This window comes from Pelophylax lessonae, assembly GCF_965119305.1.
Source record: "Pelophylax lessonae genome assembly, chromosome: 4".
In the NCBI taxonomy this organism is placed as follows: Eukaryota; Metazoa; Chordata; class Amphibia; order Anura; family Ranidae; genus Pelophylax; species Pelophylax lessonae.
In genome coordinates this window covers 498,686,015-498,705,522 of record NC_138771.1, presented here as the reverse complement: position 1 = coordinate 498,705,522, position 19,508 = coordinate 498,686,015, and the positions used below count along the sequence as shown (strand labels likewise).

At 44.5% G+C, this 19,508-nt stretch overlaps 1 protein-coding gene across 1 annotated transcript in view; it reads left to right on the top strand.

The window, feature by feature from the left end:
- B4GALNT3 (beta-1,4-N-acetyl-galactosaminyltransferase 3) overlaps positions 1–19,508 on the top strand; it is a 143,423-nt gene that overhangs the window by 56,119 nt on the left and 67,796 nt on the right. Inside the window, exon 2 of the mRNA XM_082255454.1 lies at positions 5,232–5,335. Coding sequence (XP_082111580.1) covers positions 5,232–5,335 — 104 coding nt within the window. The remainder of the gene's footprint in view (positions 1–5,231; positions 5,336–19,508) is intronic.

Genomic DNA, 19,508 nt, shown 5'->3' with positions numbered 1-19,508 from the left:
TGTGTTTCAGCTAAGCTGAAACACCGATCTCTGTGTGCCTCTCGAAGAGCCCCCACAGTTAGCAAGTACATTTAAGCTTACTTTTAACCCCTTGATCACCACCAGTATTAACCCCTTCCCTGCCAGTGTCATTTTTACAATAACTGCATATTATTTAGCAGTGATTACTGTATTAATGTCACTGGTCCCCAAAAAGTGTCAAAAATGGCAGTTAGGGGTCCGATCTGTCCGCCGCAATTGCAGTCCCGCTAAAAATCGCTGATTGCCGCCATTACTAATAAAAAATAAATGATTTAATTATACTAATAAATTATTATTATACTAATAAATAAATGAAAAGTTCAAAAATCTATCCCATAGTTTGTAAACCCTATAACTTTTGCGCAAACCAATTAAAATATGCTTTTTGGGATTTTTTTTTTGCCAAAAATATGTAGCAGAATACAAATTGGCCTAAACTAATAAAAAAAAAATAGATTTTTACAGATTTTTATTGGGAATGTTTTGTAGCAGAAAATAAAAAATATTGTGTTTTTTTCAAAATTGTTGCTCTTTTTTTGTTGGTGATCAAATACCACCAAAAGAAAGCTCTATTTGTGGGAAAAAAGGACATTAATTGTAATTGGGAACAGTGCCACACGACAGCGCAATTGTTAGTTAAAGTAACGCAGTGCCGAATCACAAAAAATGGCCTGGTCATTAAGGGGGTAAAACCTTCCGGAGCTGAATTTAATTGGATGCCAACCCAAAATTCATTGGCATCCTGGTGTGTTGCCAAAACACACGTGCATTATTGCAGATTTTGTTGTGCGTTAACATGATTTGCATGAAGGCATCGAATAGGCTGCCAATGCACCACAATGCACAGTAGTGTGTTACCCTAAGTTGTGGTGTAATGCAACACAAATTAGAGCTGGATTGCGCTAGGGCATTGGGTTGTCACTCAAATTATTGGGATTGCAACAAGCTAATGCATTTCATACATGTTGCAATTACACGCATATTATTGCAGTGCACCACAGCGTAAAAAAGTGTGTTTTGGCCCTTAAAGCGGAGTTCCAGCCTGGGGGAAAAAAAAATGAAAGTCAGAAGCTACAAATACTATCACTGCTGACTTCTAATATAAGGACACTTATCTGTCCAGAGATCGGGTGCAGGCGTAAATTTCCAATAAACAGTAATAATATAATTTTTCAGACATTCTCTTTTATCATTAAAAAGCATCCTTGTATTCCAGTCAGTTACTTTGCCCAGGTTCAGATGATGTCACCAGTCTGCTGCAGGCTGAAGAAAGCATTTCCTCAGTGTCCTCTCTACCAGTAATCGACCAGTCCACTTTAATTCCAAGGAATGTGCAGCTTAGCAAAGTTACAGTTATATTAAAAAAAATGTAATGATTGTGGGTGGGCTCCATTCACGTTTCGCATGTGGTATGTAGTAGTATGTAACCTAAATATCGAATTCAATTCTGCAACTGTCAATTGAGTCCACCCTTTTGCTGTATTTACCGCAGAACGCTCAGAACTGTCAGTAAATACCGCATGAAAAGGAGTTAAAGCCAATTGACAGAAGAAAACAAAAAATTAAATGCATGCAGTAATTAAGTAATGGTCCAGGCATGTGGTATTTAAGGAATTTAAAAATATATTAGCAAATTCTGAGTAGTCTCTACCTTTTTGAATCAGTTCTCTCAACAGTAATGCATAGAATATAAACAAAAATGCAGCGCTTACAGAGTGAAGTGATATAAGACAGGGAAAGATTCTACAGAGTTCTCTAAAGTCCCAAAAGTTTAATCTGAATCTGAATCTTCCACCTTTTTTCACAAAATATGAGTGCGGTCCACCACCATCTTCAAATAGACACACTCTAACTCAGTAAAAGGACCATTATTCCCACAATGGTCAATAGCGCATTGAGTGATTCAAGAGGATCACACAGCTTCTAATGCAGATTGATCCCTTGTTCAAATCACCTATTGACCTCCAGTAAAGGGCACATATGGATCAGAGAAAAGCCAGTGGAAAGAGTCTCATAGTGTAATAGTTTAAAAACGGTTTTATTTAGCAATATAAATTGCACTCACCGAGAGGTAGACAAAAAAACGCCAAAAGCACATGTACAGATGATATATCAATCCAAAAAGATGGCTGACCACCGAACGTGAAGATGTGTGCGCAGAACCAACTCCTCCCTACGCGTTTCGTCACATAGACATTATCAGTTATCATTGGTGCTGATTTACTTAAAGTATAACTAAAGGAAAACCTTTTTTTTTTTTTTAGTTTTGGATAGAGTAGAGGTGGATTAGAACACCTGTTAGGTTTTTATTGTTGTCTGTGCCCCCATTAGAGAGTTTCACCCTCTCTATATTTGTCCTGTTTACCATTATCATTGAAAATAAAAGTAAAAGAAAATCCCAAATTTTGGGTTGTCCCCAGAAAAGTGATAGAGGGGAAATCTTTCAATGGGACACACATGGCCAAAAAAAAAACTGACAGGGTTTATAACCCTCCCTAACTCCAAAATGAAAAAAAAAAAGTTCTGCCTATAGTTTTACTTTAAAGGAGTTGTAAAGGCAGAAGGTTTATTTTTTTATATTAATGCATTCTATGCTTTAGGATAAAAAGCCTTCTGTGTGCAGAAGTCCCCCTCAGCCCCCCTAATACTAACCTGAGCCCCATCTCTATCCAGCAATATCCCGAGTTCCTTGGCCGTCTGGGACTCTCTCTCCTGATTGGCTGAGACACAGCAGTGGTGCCATTGGCTCCTGCGGCTGTCATTTAAAGTCAGTTAGCTAATCAGGAGAAAGGGGGCGGGCCCGAATGGCAGCTTTGTGCCTGGATGGACACATGGAGCTGCAGCTTGGCTTGGGTGCCCCCATAGGAAGCTGCTTTCTGTGGGGGCACTTGACAGGAGAGAGGGGCTAGAAGCAGCCAAGAGGGACCTGAGAAGAGGAGGATCTGGGCTTATCTGTGCAAAACCACTTCACAGGGCAGGTAGGTATAACATGTTTGTTATTTTAAAACAAAAACTAGACTTTGCAATCACTTTAAGGCAAATAGACTGCAATTTGCAAGTTGCTCCAGAACTTAGTAGATGAGGTAAAGCTTCACTTTACAAAGACTACCCAATCACATGCAAGGGAAAAAAAGCATTTTTACTTGCACATGATTGGATGATGGAAGCCCATTTACTAAGCTCTGGAGTAACTGCACTTGCAAAGTTCTCAGTCTATGTGCCTTTAGTAAACCAACCGCATTCTGTTTAGTAAATTCACTCTCTTACGTGTAGTGAAATATATCTATGTTCTCCGGTCATTTCCCCAGTTTTTTGGAAACTTTTTTTGTGTATATATACAAGCATATCCATCATTTGCTGCAAACCTCCCTATCACTCCAAACATAATACAATGTACATGAATATCACAATGGTCTAATCCTTTTTAGCACGTCATATGTAGTGGGAATACTTTACTTTTTCACAATGATTTTTACAGATATCTTTGACTCAAATATTCGCAAGACAGAATGGGATTATGAATAGACAAGTATTCTGACAAAGAAGTAGAATGTGAGTTGTTAGGAGAGGGGTGTCATCATTTGAAGGTTTGACAGATGGATACCAGAGTGACACTTTCAAGAACATCAAAGAATGACAAGGGTTATTCTCTAACAAGAAAACACAGACCGGTCCAAAGATACCAATGACTTCCCAAATATCACCGCAAAAACTTTAAAGCAGGGTTTGTCAACTAGGGTTCCGTCAGAGGTTACCAGGGGAAAATAGTATCAAAAATTACACACATATATAAATACTCTTCTTCCACCAAAAAAAAAAGGCAACATTGTATTTTTTATTGGTGGAAGAAGGGCATTTACAGTATATATGTGTGTAATTGTTTATACTATTTTCATTCTATATAAGATTTAATTAAAGTTACTTTGTATTTACCTAAAGAGGAGTTCCCGTATAAAAAAAAAACTAAATAAATAAAAATCAGCAGTTGCAACTACTACAGCTGCTGACTTTTAATATAAGGACACCCACCTATCCAGGGATCCCGGGATTTAGGCACCCTGAGCCAATTCGTCAATCGGCTTCAGGTGCAGCCACCAACATTGTAAATAAGGGAAACCGGCTGTGAGGCCTTCAGGCTTCACAGCCGGTTTCCTACTGCACATGCACGAGATGTGCTGCGCTTTCTGAATAGTCCCGCTATCTTCTTGGACCTGTTTGCGTCCCAGAAGGCTGCAGGGGCAAGGACGAGGGGATGGAAATGTCGTAGATTGTCGATTAATGATCTAACCTGAAAGTGGGAGCGGGTACCTGTCAAAACCAGGTACCCGCCCCCCCCCCCCAAAGTGCCAAATGTGGCAGTGGAGTGGGGGAGGGTGCGAACAAGCGGAGCTTCCCCTTATGAGTGGAGCTCTGCTTTAATTGAACGTAGTTGTTTTTGATATACCACGTGTGTCCTGTGAAAGCAGCTTCCCTTTTTTCACTTGTATTCTAGTCACCTTTTTCCTTTTGTAATAACACATATGCTGCAGGGATCGCATGACTTAGGCCGAACAAACATGGAATGAATTTCTTTCTTTCAACCACGGGTTGCAGGAAAGAAATGCTCAAGATTCCCCCATCAACACAGATAGTGCTGACAGGGGGAATCCATCCTGCAGAGCTATTGTCTTCTCCCTGCAGCGGGGGGTGAGGGCAGGTGAGGGAAGTCATCCCCACCGGGAAGAAGACAGTGATTATTGCTAGCAGCTATAGCAGCTGCTAGCAATAATCATAAGAGAATCCGGCAGGCTGGTTGTACCCAAGTTGGTTGATTGATTAACAGTACATATCTCGACCTTAGTGAGTTGGCATATTTCTACGGTTTAAACCATTTTACCTCTTTATTAGCAATAAAAACTGGCAGTGTTTCAAATTCTTCTCCACTGTATCTATTCAACTGGATATCGCATGAGATAAGATAGCGCATGGTTTCATGAGATAAATACCGCTTAATTCGACTAAATACCACACGTGGTATTTTAGTAGCTTTTTTTGTGAATTGTAAAAAAAAATTTTGAAAAATGCTATGAGCTATTTTATTACATTTTTTTAAAGAGGAAAATACTGCTTCATGAATCAAGGCCACTGCTGCTTATATTAAAAACTTTTGAAAACCTTATTCTCTTGACACAAAGCATAACTGTCATCCTTTTCTCTTCTCTGCTGATCAGGATACAACAGTTGGAGCGAATTGGGCAAAGCATTGGCGCACAAAAATATACCAGCTGTGGACCCAAAATTGGAGTTCTATAAACCTGAACGGCGGCAGCGCTCAGTGAGTATGCATTTTCTTGGCACTTGATGTTAGGGCATTCTGGAATTTTAGTTCCCTTGCAGACCAAAAATAAACCCTGTAAATAGTCCCTTGAAAGGGTAAGTTCACCTGAAATAAAAAATTTTTTATATCTCTGACATGCTCTGGTGCTAAGATTTCGGTCTTTGAGTCCCCAGCTCAGCCTATCTGCGGTGGACACGTGGGCATTACTGTCCCTGCTGGATGCATCAGGTTTATTTACAATATGGGGAATACAGCTGGAAGAGTGAGACTCCACCTAGTTTTGTAATGGATGCAGTGTGAAAGCATTTCTATAAGACATTGCTATTGCAGTATCTCAGAGAAAATCAGTTTTTAAGGCATAGGTGCAGGGTTGTCAGCCCCACCCAGTTCTCCCCTGCTGAACTACAGAACACCTCTCCTCTCTTCATCTTCATAAGAGGGATGTGTTCTGTTGTCTACAGAGGAGAACTGGGCAGGACTGACATCACTGCTTGGCATTTAAAGTGGAACTTCAGTCAGAAAATTAAATCATGACAGATGACTTCAAGCTGGCTCCTTTTGCAGGTATAGCTATGCAAAACATTAAAGATAGGTGCCTACACTGTTTAAATTCTAGTAATACACTGCTCACCCTGCTCTACACAAGCTCAGTTGCTCTCTATTTTTAGGCACTGCTGAGTTTGTAGAGGCCGATCTGCTGGCAGACTTATTCTTTACAGCCAAGGAAGATGCTTCTGTTTGATCTGCAACTGCCATGGTGCTGCACATGTGATCAGTTATAACACCAGCCATTTGCTGGTTTGACAGTTTGCTTGAGGACACAAGCATATGTGACAGTTAGCAATCCCGGAATTCCAAGAATGTAACTGTTTTTTGAAACTGTTAAATAGAATGGTTTAGTTCTGCTTTATGATTTACTGCTGTTCATGGGCTCTAGGCTTCAGCAAAATGGCAGCCTCCGGGAAGAAGAAACAGGAACAATGCTGGAGGCAATTTACAGCACACACTCATTTTAGTAACATAATTATTAATGTGGAACGTGTGTTCCTTTTTCCATCTTTTTTTATCAAGTTTTTATGGGTAAAGTTCCTCTTTATGTTTCAATGTTTTTATTAAAGTTTTTCTTGGAAAGAAAGCGTTAACAGTGCACTAGGAGCCAACATGGCTCAAATACTTCGTATGTATACAGTAAATATCTCAGAAAACAAGACATACATTAGTGCCAATGCAGAAAAACACAAAAGCAAAATGGGTAGTCAATAAGACTATAACCTAAAATGTAAACTTAAGTTAGGCATCCAACCAACAGTGCGAAAGCATAGCGGCACCCAGACAGACAGCGCCCCCGCTATTACATCCTACAGGACCGACGGTCCGGGCCCGACCCCTCAATGGCGCCCCTACGGGAACTCACTGCGCCCTTCCAGAGGGGGCGAACCCCAACCCCTATAGCAAACCCTCCACTAGTGGGGGGCACAGCCTGTCGTCCGTGCACCGTCAGAAAAATATCAGAAATTAAGAAAAAAGAGAAAAAATAGATAGAGGGAAAGGGACCAGACTGGGGGAAAAGGAGGAAACTGCAGAGGAGGGCAGCAGGAATGGAAGAGGGAAAGAGAAGAAAGAGACATCAGCGGCTATGGAGAAAATAGAAGGCCGAGGGTCGACATCCAGGCCCCGCCCGCCCCGCCGGGGGAAATCCCCCCCACAACAACCCAACCAATGCTACCAAGGCACCCGAGCACCCCTATGAGGGGCCCGCCAGGTACCTTATCCAGGGGTCCCAAGTTTTATCAAACATGCGCATCCTATCATTCAATATTGCCACCATTCGTTCATTTAACATGATCCAGGTCAGTTTGGCTTTCAAGAGCTCAAATGGCACCACGAGGGTGCGCCACGAGCGGTAAAGTTCCTCTTTAAGTGCAGTATAGGCAGGGTTGTCAACTCACAACAAGCATTTTCTGAAGCATTTTAAAGGGATAAAACATTTTTTGTTCAAATACTTTAGGGATCTACAGATTATTCCTTTGTGTTAGAAGCCCCATGTTAAAAATGAATACATTGTTGACAAACGTTTCATATTATTCTCTCTGTAACACGTCAGGGAGAGAAAAATATGATTTTTGCCTTTAATGAAATCAATGTTTGTGTTGTAGGTGTCATAAAAACCGGATGTCTTACCTCTCAGATAATCCAGTAATGTCACAATGTTCTCAGTTCCAAGGTTACCTCTACACCCACTATTTCCTAATTCGCTCATATTCCACAGTACTTGCTGGATATAAAGGCCATTCCTCCAAAAAATGACATTTCAATTTCTGGTGGATGCTTGCTAAAACTGTAAATCATTTTATTATTTCCTTAGATCTCCCAGTGACCCTGGTAGTTCAGCCAATAAATTGGTATTGGTATTTGAATAGACTAGAGGGAGGGGGAATTAGAACCCCTGTCAGACTTTTGTTGCTTTCTGTCTGCATGTGCCATTAGGGGCTCTAGTGTATACTATGGAGAATGCAATAAGAAGGGTGGCAGCAGCCCATTGTAAGCAAAAACATTTAAAGGGACCAAGGTCACCTCCCTACATAATCTTTTTTTTGTACCTTCCAGGGTAGAGTGAAGAGTATTGCCATAGAGCAGGGGTAGGCAACATTTGAGAGATAGCAATCTGCCTCATCAACATGGAAGACCAAATGTCCCTGGGATGTGGCACTCTTTGTTTAAAAAAGAAATTAACTAGCATGGCCCCAATAAAAAGTAAGGATGGCATGGAAAAAAAACGTAGAAAATTTGAATAAAACAAGTGTCGCTGTAAAAATATAAACGTAGGCAGGCCATGCATGATACTTTTTTTTTTTTTTATTCAAACAGTGGGCTGAGTAGAAAAAAAACAAATGTGGATTGGGGAATCACTTCCAGCTATTCTATTCGTTAGGCTTGGAGTCGTGGAGCAAATCAATGATCAGTGTTGCCGGCTATAGCTGATGACACTGATTTTTTTAGGAAAGACCAGACAAGCTGGTTGTCGATCTATCGATCGACTCGTGTACAATCAGCTACCATACATGGATTGAATATTGTCTAGTTCCTGTTAAACCTGCCGAATTATGCTCCATGTATGGCTGGATTTGGCCTACCTTTAAAGTTAGCTTCAGGTTTGGCTGGCCTCTGTTGTGGCCTGGCTGTCTGCTCAGAGATTTGGCCTGACTGGCTGAGCTGAGTTCTAGCCATTGTAAGTAATATGTAGTGCAGTGTACAGAAGTGAGTAGTAAACAGGGCAGTGTGCAGAGGCCAGTAGTATGTAGGGCAGTGTACAAAGGTCATTAGCATGTAGGGCATTGTACAGAGGTGAGTAAAATGTAGGGCAGTGTACAGAGGTCAGTAGTATGTAGCGGAGTGTACAGAAATCAGTAGAATGTAGGGTAGTGTACAGAGGTCAGTAGTATGTAGGGGAGTGTACAGAGGTCAGTAGTGTGTAGGGATGTGTACAAAGGTCAGTTGTATGTAATGCAGTATATAGAGATGAATTGTTTGTTAGGGGGTGTACAGAAGTCAGTAGTATGTATTGCAGTTTACAGGGGTCAGTAGTATGTAGGGCAGTGTACAGAGGTCATTAGCATGTAGGGCATTGTACAGAGGTGAATAAAATGTAGGGCAGTGTACAGAGGTCATTAGCATGTAGGGCATTGTACAGAGGTGAATAAAATGTAGGGCAGTGTACAGAGGTCATTAGCATGTAGGGCAGGGGTACTCAAATGTAAACTTGAAAGGTCCACTTACAAATTTTCCATTCAGTCCGAGGTCCGGAAAAGTGACCGTCAAATTCCAAATACAGAACGCCAACAACAAAAAAAGGCATTCCCCAAAACTTGCCCCCATCCAATGCAGAGCGACCATTGTGCGTGCCCCCATTAATGAAAAGCAACCAGTGTGCATGCCCCCATTAATGCAGAGTGACCATGTGCGTGCCCCCATTAATGCAGAGCGACCATGTGCGTGCCCCCATTAATGCAGAGTGACCATGTGTGTGCCCCCATTAATGCAGAACGACCATGTGTGTGCCCCCATTAATGCAGAGCGTGTCCCCATTAATGCAGAGCGACCATGTGCGTGCCCCCATTAATGCAGAGCGACCATGTGTGTGCCCCCATTAATGCAGAGGGTGTCCCCATTAATGCAGAGCGACCATGTGTGTGCCCCCATTAATGCAGAGCGACCATGTGTGTGCCCCTATTAATGCAGAGCGTGTCCCCATTAATGCAGAGCGACCATGTGCGTGCCCCCATTAATGCAGAGTGACCATGTGCGTGCCCCCATTAATGCAGAGTGACCATGTGCGTGCCCCCATTAATGCAGAGCAACCGTGTGTGTGCCCCCATTAATGCAGAGTGACCAGTGTGTGTGCCCCAAATAATGCAGAGTGACCAGTGTGTGTGCCCTCAATAATGCAGAGTGACCAGTGTGTGTACCCCCAATAATGCAGAGTGACCAGTGTGTGTGCCCTCAATAATGCAGAGTGACCAGTGTGTGTGCCCCCAATAATGCAGTGACCAGTGTGTGTGCCCCCAATAATGCAGTGACCAGTGTTTGTGCCCCCAATAATGCAGAGTGACCAGTGTGCGTGCCCCCAATAATGCAGAGTGACCAGTGTGCGTGCCCCCAATAATGCAGAGTGACCAGTGTTTGTGCCCCCAATAATGCAGAGTGACCAGTGTTTGTGCCCCCAATAATGCAGAGTGACCAGTGTTTGTGCCCCCAATAATGCAGAGTGACCAGTGTTTGTGCCCCCAATAATGCAGAGTGACCAGTGTTTGTGCCCCCAATAATGCAGAGTGACCAGTGTGCGTGCCCCCAATAATGCAGAGTGACCAGTGTGCGTGCCCCCAATAATGCAGTGACCAGTGTTTGTGCCCCCAATAATGCAGTGACCAGTGTGCGTGCCCCCAATAATGCAGAGTGACCAGTGTGCGTGCCCCCAATAATGCAGTGACCAGTGTTTGTGCCCCCAATAATGCAGTGACCAGTGTTTGTGCCCCCAATAATGCAGAGTGAAAAGTGTTTGTGCCCCCAATAATGCAGTGACCAGTGTGCGTGCCCCCATTAATCTGGACCGCCGAGGTCTGCTTCCTTCTGTCATCAGCGGGGGGGGGTTAGAATTGAGAGGATCGGAGTGGCTGTGTTTAGCGCTGCATGATTACAAAAAGCCGAGTACAAGTTCTTCTTACCCGACGGAGAGGATGTCCTACAAAGTCCCGCCTCCTGGACACTGGCTCCTATGATAGACGTCACCAGTGTTCTGTCTATCATAGGTAACAGCCGGCCCAGGAGGCGGGACTTTGTAGGACATCCTCTCCGCCGCAGAAGAACTTGTACTCGGCTTTTTGTAATCATGCAGCGCTAAACACAGCCAGTCCGATCCTCCCGATCCTCTCCATTCTGTCCCCCGCTGAGACAGAAGGAAGCAGACCGCTTCGGCGGTCCAGATTTTAATCCGTGTGGGTCCGGAGGCGGCCCGGAGTCCGCCTATTGAGGACCCCGGATGTAGGGCATTGTACAGAGGTGAGTAAAATGTAGGGCAGTGTACAGAGGTCAGTAGTATGTAGTGGATTGTACAGAAATCAGTAGAATGTAGGGCAGTGTACAGATGTCAGTAGTATGCAGGGGAATGTACAATGTTCAGTAGTATGTAAGGAGTGTCCCAACGTCAGTAGTATGTAAGGCAGTGTACAGAGGTCAGTAGAATGTTTTGCACTTTACAGAGGTCCCGTGGTACCTAGGGCATTGTACAGAGGTCATTATTATGTGGAAATGTGTACATGGGTCCTTTGTATCTAGAGCAGTGTACAGAGGTCAGCAGGATATAGGGCAGTGTGCAGGAGTTAGTAGTTTCTAGGGCTAAGTACAGGGGTCATGAGTATGTAGGGCAGTGTACAGAGGTCAGCAGGCTGGTCATTAGCAGGGCAGTGTACATGGGTCAGCAGGGCGGAGGTCAGCAGAACAGTGTAAAGGGTTCAGCAGGGTGGAGGTTAGTAGGGCAGTGTATGGGTGTCAGCAAGGCAGAGGTCAGTAGGGCAGTGTTCCAAGGGTGTTTTGTTATGTTTTTGGGGTTGTATTGGATATTTGCAAAGATAAATCACGCAAATACTTATAAGCATAACATGTGTTAGAAGTAATGACAGATACAGATGAAGATAAAGAAAATATAACAATAATACTTAACTAAAGATGCTGTTTCTGCCATGGGCACCTCCCATGATGGCATGGCACAGGTGACCACAGACACATATGTGATTGCAAGCTTTGATTTGAGACACGTATTATAAGTTGTGTGTGTGTTATATAGAGAAGTGTTTCTCAATCTTTTTTCAGTCAAGGCACTCTTTAAAAATTTTGGATAATTTCAAGGAACCCTTTAAAAATGATGGTCAGTCTCGAGGCACCCCATTCTAAAATGTAAAAAATTTCCAATAGTTTTACATAATGCAGCAACATCCACAAGTCCAAGTAGGATACCCAACGTTAGAGGTAATTTATTATTCCAAAGCAAATACACTTTTGCTAACTGGTACATACTAGTATTCAATGTTTCTTTTCTCCATCAGTCAGCTAATGTGATCGCAACGCTGATGGAGAGGGGTAAGGGTGGGTCAAACAAGGATGCTATGCAGGGGACTGACATCTTCCTTTTTAACTGATAACGCCATTGATCATTAGGACTCCAGCAGCCAGAACTTTGTAATGGTGCACAATGGAAAGCTGTGACTTAGTGTAACTAAAAAGCAACTTTCATCCACACACCGGCTTGTATACAATTTTTGGAAATTTTTTTTACATTTTGCTAAGGTACCCCCTGAAGAAACCTCAAGACACCCTGGTTGAAAAAGGCTGATATAGAGGACTTGAATGTAAGGAAATTGTCACACAAAACCCCACAGGAGCAAAATTGCTTTCTAAGGAAAATGGAACATTCCTCAGTTTACAATCACAATCCTATAACATGAGTCAACTAAGTGTCCTGTATAGCCCCTTAGCCAAGGCTTGGAGGCATTCTTACATATTGTGAGACAATTAGACAACTTTAAACAAGGAAATATGTAATATGCAACTTACCCTTTAAGGGGTCAACAGGGTGGAGGTCAGCAGGGTAGTGCCCAGGGGCCAACAGGGCAGAGAACAGCAGGGCAGTATAAAGGGTTCAGCAAAGCAGAGTTCAAGTAGGTCAGCAGGGCAGAGGACAGAGGTCAGCAGGGTGGAGGTCAGGTAGTTCAACAGGACAGAGGACAGTAGGGCGGTAATTTCACAGAGCAAGGAAGTGTTGGTGACACAATCTTCTGGGGCACTGATCGCCATTGACCCTCCAATCCCATCCACCCTATATGATGTCACATACAATGACTCAGATGGATTGGAGAGAAGGGAAGGTGGGTATTGACAACTATGGAGTATACAGACTACAGACGCTATAGATTAACTAAGCTCCAGGGGGCAGAGCAAAACGCGTTGGGGGTGTGGCCTGGTCAAAGTCCAGGCTGAGATTGCCACTCCACTCACCTCCCTAGGATATTTCAGATGTTACATAGTTACATAGTTACATAGTTAGTGAGGCTGAAAAAAGACACAAGTCCATCCAGTTCAACCTATGTGTGTGTGTTTGCTTTTAACCGTACATTGTATACCCCTGTATGTTGTGGTCTTTAAGGTGTCCATCCAATAGTTTTTTGAAACTATCAATGCTCCCCGCTGATACGACTGCTTGCGGAAGAGAATTCCACATCCTTACCGCTCTTACAGTGAAGAACCCCTTACGCACTTTAAGGTTAAACCGCCTTTCCTCTAGTTTTAGTGAGTGGCCACGTGTCTTATTGTATTCCCTTACTCTAAATAGTTTGTTCCTTATGCTAGGGTCGCCAGTACAGTATTTGTACATTGATATCATATCCCCCCTCAAGCGTCTCTTCTCCAGAGAGAATAGGTTCAGTGCTTGTAGTCTTTCCTCATAGCCGATGTCCTCCATTCCCCTAATTATTTTTGTTGCCCTTCTCTGGACTTTCTCCAGTTCCAGCACATCCTTCCTGAGGACGGGTGCCCAGAACTGGACAGCATACTCCAGATGTGGCCGGACCAGAGTCTTGTAGAGTGGAAGAATAATCTCTTTATTTCTGGAGTGAATCCCCTTTTTTATACAACCCAGTATTCTGTTGGCTTTGCTTGCAGCGGCTTGGCATTGCATGCCACTTCCAAGCCTGTTGTCTACCAGTACCCCCAGGTCCCTTTCCATCCTAGACTCACCCAGAGGTTCCCCCCCTAGTGAGTAGCTTGCTTTCTGGTTTCTGGCCCCCAAGTTCATTACTTTACATTTTTCTACATTAAATCTCATCTGCCATGTAGTTGCCCACCCCGTTATTTTGTTCAGGTCTGCTTGCAAGATTTCCACATCCTGCATAGAAGATATTGGCATGCCTAATTTAGTATCATCTGCAAATACTGAGATTGTACTAGATATCCCCTCCTCTAGATCATTTATGAATAAATTAAACAGGATTGGTCCCAGGACAGAACCCTGGGGGACCCCACTTTCCACACCTGCCCAATCCGAGTACTCCCCATTAATCACCACCCTCTGTACTCTCCCCTGGAGCCAGTTCTCTATCCAGGTACTCACCTTATGGTCCATACCTACCTTCCTTAGTTTGTACAGTAAGCGTTTGTGGGGAACGGTGTCAAAGGCCTTTGCAAAGTCCAGATACACCACATCCACAGGCTTACCTTTATCTAAGTGGCTGCTCACTTCATCGTAGAAGGTTAATAGATTGGTTTGGCATGAACGATTTTTCATGAATCCATGCTGATTACTACTTATAATACCGTTTTCATTACTAAAGTCTTGTATGTGGTCCCTTATCATCCCCTCCAAAATTTTGCAGACTACTGATGTTAGGCTGACCGGCCTATAGTTACCCGGGATATATCTCGGCCCCTTTTTAAATATTGGTACCACGTTGGCTTTTTTCCAATCAGCTGGCACCATACCTGTCTGTAAACTATCCTTAAAGATCAAGAATAATGGTCTGGCAATCACCTGACTGAGCTCATTTAGAACCCTTGGGTGCAAGCCATCCGGTCCCGGGGATTTATTTATGTTAAGTTTCTCTAATTTAGCTCTAAGTCTATCCTCTGTTAGCCATGGCGGCACTTCCTGAGGTGTATTATTTAGTTCGGCCTTACAAGCGGGGTTCGTGTAGCCCCCCGATTCCTTTGTGAAGACTGAAGAGAAGAAATTATTTAACACTTCCGCCTTTTCTCTGTCCTCAGTGGCCATTTTTCCTTTATCATCTTTTATGGGGCCAATGTGTTCTGGCCTCGCTTTCTTACTGTTTATATACTTAAAGAATTTCTTGGGGTTCTTTTTACTCTCCTCCGCTATATGTCTCTCGTGTTCCATTTTAGCCGCCCTGATTTCATCTTTACATTTCTTATTACACTCTTTGTAATGCTTAAATGCTGCCAATGACCCCTCAGTCTTGTATTTTTTGAAGGCCTTTTCTTTAGCTCTAATATACATTTTTATGTTGGAGTTTAGCCACCCAGGGTTTAGTTTTGCTCTTTTAAATTTATTTCCCTGTGGAATGCACTGGCCCACCCCCTTGTTAAGTATGCTCTTGAAGCACTCCCATTTTTCCTCCGTGTTCTTTGTTCCCAGGGTTCTATCCCATTTGATATTTTCTAGCAGCGAGCGCAGTTTAGGGAAATTGGCTCTTTTGAAATTCAGTGTCCTTATATTACCCTTGTGTTTCCTATTACTGTAATTAATACTGAAACCAATTGACCTATGGTCACTGTTCCCTAAGTTTTCCCGTATTTCTATATCCGTGAGCAGGTCTGTATTGTTGGTAATCAGTAGGTCAAGTACCGCATTGTTTCTTGTCGGTGCATTCACCATCTGACCCATGAAATTGTCCTGCAAAACATTTAGGAACTGCCGAGCCTTGGCTGAATGCGCGGTTCCTTCTGCCCAGTCTATATCAGGATAATTAAAGTCCCCCATTATAATGACATTTCCCATCCTTGCTGCAAATCCTATCTGTAACATGAGGTCCGCCTCACCCTCCTCCCTCTGGTTGGGGGGCCTATAGCATACGCCCAATATTACCTTCCCCACTGTGCCTTTCCTTTGAAGCTCTACCCATAGGGATTCTGCCTCGTCCATAGCTCCATTATTAATATCATCCCTCATATTTACCTGTATACTGTTCTTAATATACAAACATACCCCTCCCCCTTTTTTACCCTCTCTATCTCTGCGATAAAGGGAATACCCCTGAATGGTCGCCATCCAGTCATGAGAGCTGTCAAACCAAGTCTCAGTTATCCCCACAAAATCTAAGTCCTCCTCAAACATCAGCAGCTCCAGCTCTCCCATCTTGTTGGCCAGGCTTCTGGCATTGGTATATAAGCCTCGTAATTTTGATGTTTTTAGGCTGCTCTCTTGATTTTTCCCCGTACCCACCCTGGGTATAGGGGCTCCGAACACCCTACCGCTAATGCCCCCATTTCTGCCCTCTGAAACTTGCTTTCCACTGGCTAATTCTACATCTGTACCCTCCCCCCCATTCCCTAGTTTAAAAGCCCCTCTAACTTTTTGGCCATCCTCTCACCCAGTACGGCTGCACCCACCCCATTTAGGTGCAATCCGTCCCTACCAAAGAGCCGGTGACCGACTGAGAAGTCGGCCCAGTTCTCCAGGAACCCGAAACCCTCCTTACTACACCAGCTCCTCAGCCACTCGTTAACTTCCCTAATCTCCCGCTGCCTCTCTGGTGTGGCTCGAGGTACCGGTAGCATTTCGGAAAATACTACCTTGGAGGTCCTAGTCCTCAACTTAGCGCCTAAGTCCCTGAAATCGTTTAGGACTCTCCGTCTTCCTCTGCCTATGTCATTGGTACCCACGTGTACCATGACAGCTGGGTCTTCCCCAGCCCCACCCAATAATCTGTTCACCCGATCCGCGATGTGCCGAACCCGAGCGCCCGGCAAACAACAGACTGTTCGGCGCACACGGTCTTTGTCACAGATTACGCTGTCTGTCCTTCTAATAATTGAGTCCCCTACCACCAGCACCTGTCTTTCCTTTCCCTTTCTCCCGGCCTCACTGGAGGAGTTCGTCCCCTGGCAGCTAGGGGCGTCGCTCTGCTCCAGCAATGCTGGTCCCTGACTGGTTTCCCCAACATCACACAACGGGGCGCATCTATTGGGGTGCTCCAGCCCAGGATCAGCCTCCTTGACTTGTCCCCTTCTACCCCTCCTAACTGTCACCCCTCTGCTCTGCTCTGATGCCTGCACCTCCGATACTCCGCCCACCTCTGTGCAGGCCCCTGTCTGCACCTGATTGGTACAATCCTGGCTCTCCTCCGGTATGGACATTCGTCTCAGTGTTGCCAGCTGCTTCCCTAGATTCAGGACCTGAGCTTCCAGGGAAGCAACGTGCTCACATTTTGCGCATTTGTATTCGCCCTCGATCGCATGACCGAGGAACGCATACATATCACAAGATGTACACCGAGTCGCATCTCCACACCCGCCGGGCATTGTACCTACTATCTAATCTAATGGGGATTCAGCGATTTAAGTCTATCCTATGTGGCTATTTCCTGGCTTCCTAACGCTACCTTCTCACCCTCTGGTATTCCACTCCACTCACTTGACACCGGTCAGTCACCCAACACTCACAATCTCACAGCCCGGTCAGACGCACAACGCTGAGTCGCACAGCCCGGTCAGACGCACAACAGATGTGCGGCAACGGGGGTCACCCTTTTTGCTCTGAGCCACTACAGGAGCCAGGACGGGGTCCATCCCTGGCTGGCACTCTTAGCAGCAGATGCAGAGGTACTCACTTGTACATCCCCTTTTAATCGAACCTGAGTGGCACACACGTAGAGTACACTGGTCACAGTACAGAGGCTATAGGGTCAGCTGGAGCTGCTGACATCACATCAAAGAGGCTGGCACCCAGAAGCAATCTCAGGGCTTTTAGGTATCTACACAAGGGAGACTTTTTAGGGTTACTGCCCTCTGAAAACTGATCCATGGTGGTTGTTTTTCAGAGGGCGGCATAGAAGCGGCTGCCAGGATTCAAGAGGCGCTATTGCCACCTCCTTTTTTTACTTTTTTCTTTCATTACTGTGAGGCAAGTATTTGATCTCAATGGGCGAGTGTGATAGGCTACTGGCAGAGTTAAAATTGCTGCAGCCGCTAAGCAAAGTATTGCAGGCACACCATGTGTACAGGCTGTAATGTTACAATTCTTGTGGGAAAGCGGTGGGAGGCAAAACTTTGGCTCAGCCGTCTGTTTTTACCAACCCCCAGCCAGTGTGAAAGATTCCTTAGAGGTAAATAATATAAATAAAATACTCTAAATGCACTTATAATCTTATGGGAAACTTTTTGTTGAAATTAATGGTCTGGTCTGGCTGCAGCAGCCAGTCTCACAGTGCAAATGGAGTCTGCGGAAGCCTAGGCATAAACAAACATTTTTATTTTCCCTGAAGTTCAGTTTTATAACACATTAAGTTGATCCTGTTTTTTTTATTTGCACGTCTTATAGGAATGGTGGCTGCAAGACTTTTCCCAACAGATTAAATAAGATTTGTTACAAAAAGACATAAAGAACACAATACTAAAGCACTCTAGTATGTAGTAAAGGCGTTGCCCTATACTATAAGTGAACAAGGCAGCCATACTCCACGCCAAACTGCACAATATTATCACTGAGTACACACATTTTGAGTTATCCCTATAATATGTAACTCTTTTTTTATGTGACTTTTACATCTTTATATGTACCCTGTGATGACCCTTAAAATATGAGAATCATTTGTATCATTTGTATCTCATGGATGGTGAATAGCATTCCTGCTGAGGGACTGCACGGATAAGATCTTCTAGCTGCATGCAGCATTCAGTCTTTTCAGTAGGGTCCCTTTTACATGATAGGTCTGATCGGGTCCACCTTTCCGTTTTTCAGGAGGACCCAATCGGACCCTCCATTCTCCTCAATGGGTAGTTGGATGTACACTGACTTGTGTCCATTTACACCCAAATACCTCAATCCAATGCGGCAAAAACAAGCAGAAGGGGATCTATTCCCCTCTGTCTGGTTGAATTGGATCAGATGGCAGTCAGGTGTAAATGGACAGAAGGTCCATTTACATCTGACTGCCCATAGAGCAGAGCGGGTTGTGTCCATATCTGCTCGTTATAAATTTGTGGACACAGACCTGTCATTCACCCCCTCTGCACAGCAGGGGATCTGTCCACTGATCCCCTGCTGAGAAAACCTGTGAGTCCAGCCTGAATGAAAGAGGCCTTAAAGCAGAGCTCCACTCAAAAGGGGAAGCTCCGCTTTAAGCACTGCCCCCCCTCCTATGCCACATTTGGTATGTTTTTTTTTTTTTTGGGGGGGGGGCAGGTACCTAGTTTTGACAGGTACCCACTCCCACTTCCACTTCCACTCAGACAGCCTAGGCGATCCGAGCGGAAAGTTCTCCTCTCCCCCTGCAATCTTCTGGAACACATCACAGGCTCCAGAAAATTGCCATTGAGGAGGTCTCACGCATGTGCAGTGCACACCCGGCTGTTAAGCCGCAAGCTGTCACAGTTGGGTGCCCACATTTGTAATGCCGGCGCTAAGGAAAGGAGAGGGAGAGAATTGGGGGGTTCGGGCGGCAACATTACTGGATCTTGGGACAGGTGAGTGTATGTTTAATAAAAATTAGCAGCTACACGTTTTGTAGCTGCTGACTTTTAACCGCTTGCCGACCGCCGCAATTAGATATACTGCGGCGGTCAGCCCCTCACAGTCAAAGTGACGTAAATAAACGTCACTAGCCTGTGAGGCTCTGGGGAGCGAGCGCGTGCGGCCTGAGGCGCGCTCCCGCTCCCGCGAGGTCACGGACCCCCCCGCGCGTGTGACCGGCGGACCCGATGTCCGCCGGTCACTCTGCGATCGTCGGGGGGAGAGGGAGAAAGGCAGGCAGCTTGTGTAAACAAGCTGCCTGTCATTCTCCCCTGTGTAGAAACACTGATCATACGGTTCTACTATGTAGGACCATTGATCAGTGTTCCTACAGCTCAAGCCACAGCCAATCACAGTTAGAATCACGCCCCTAGGGAC